We start from the raw sequence: 1,159 nt of genomic DNA on the forward strand, positions 1-1,159 counted from the left end.
AATAAAAAGGTCAGTTTCACGTGCCCCTTCATCACAGCTTTGTACAACGAAATTTGGTTTGCAACCACTCATCCTGTCAATTGGATCTATGAGAGTGTAACCTTCAGGGCACTCACACTTTGGTTTTTGATCAGATCCCAATGAGCATAAACTATTAAAACCACAAGCACCAAATCCTGACCTTGGTGCAGCGGGGGTAATTCTCTGCACCATGCTCATGCATATATTCGAAGGTATGGATTTTACAGAGGACCATGCCATCTCTCTCCCGCCTGGTGAATTAGCAGACTTAGGGTAGACATAATACCTTAGAACTCCATCATATTCCAGAATTGCTCTCTGGTAAAACTGACTAGTTGAGTGCGCATCTTGAGACATAAAATAGAGAACACTTCCATTTACTGCTTCCAGAAAGATGTGGCCAGACTGGTTGTAGATCACCTGGTTGAAGCCACTGTCCGAAGTATTCGTTAACCAATAATTTAGAACTTTGTCATCCGTGGGGAAATTTCTGGTGGAAGCCACAAGATTTCCATCATTTTCTAATGTGAAGAGGAATCTCCCTTTTGAATAATTTGTTTCAGAAAATCTGGAAACAAGTATGCCACTTTTATTAAGTGTCTGTGTTGGTAATAATGTGTCAGTAGGGTTGTCAAAACTCTGCCACAAAAAAACTGAACTGTTGTTTGCTAACACAAAATTACCAGTGTCAAGCATGGATCCATAGGTCACTCCATCAAAAGACGAAGTAGCAGACCATATCTGCTGGCCTCTAGGATCACGCAGTTCGAAACTCCCATCTGCATATAGTTGAACTTTTGATCCTTCTTGGACGAGATTATCACGATTGGCAGACCAAACAACGGTTCTTTCAGGTATTTTGTTGAACCAGATGGCCAGTAAGTAACGTCCCTGAATGACCTGCTGGAAGCCTAAAGCAAATTCTCCAGATGGTGACACCACCCAAATGGAATTTTTTTTGTCTGCCGTTATTGATGAACCCATGGTAACATTACTGTATGGCTGGGAAGTGGCTAAGAGTGGTAACAAAAACAGGAGGAGAATTAACATTATACTTGAAACTGCAAAAGCCATGTCAAAAAAGGATTTCCGTCAGAAGTTGATTTTTTTTTTTTTTTTTTTTTTTTTTGGGAAAAAA

The 1,159-nt window shown here is 40.4% G+C and overlaps 1 protein-coding gene across 1 annotated transcript; it reads right to left on the reverse strand.

The window, feature by feature from the left end:
• Nucleotides 1-3: 3 nt before the first annotated feature.
• On the reverse strand, nucleotides 4-1,135 carry LOC111386555 (G-type lectin S-receptor-like serine/threonine-protein kinase LECRK3; the record flags this gene model as incomplete). The annotated part of the gene is made up of 1 exon (XM_023011020.1): nucleotides 4-1,135. A coding segment is annotated over exon 1 (1,092 nt), but the record flags the coding sequence as incomplete, so codon positions are not given.
• Nucleotides 1,136-1,159: the final 24 nt, after the last annotated feature.

Source organism: Olea europaea, unplaced genomic scaffold, assembly GCF_002742605.1.
Source record: "Olea europaea var. sylvestris unplaced genomic scaffold, O_europaea_v1 scaffold36191, whole genome shotgun sequence".
In the NCBI taxonomy this organism is placed as follows: Eukaryota; Viridiplantae; Streptophyta; class Magnoliopsida; order Lamiales; family Oleaceae; genus Olea; species Olea europaea.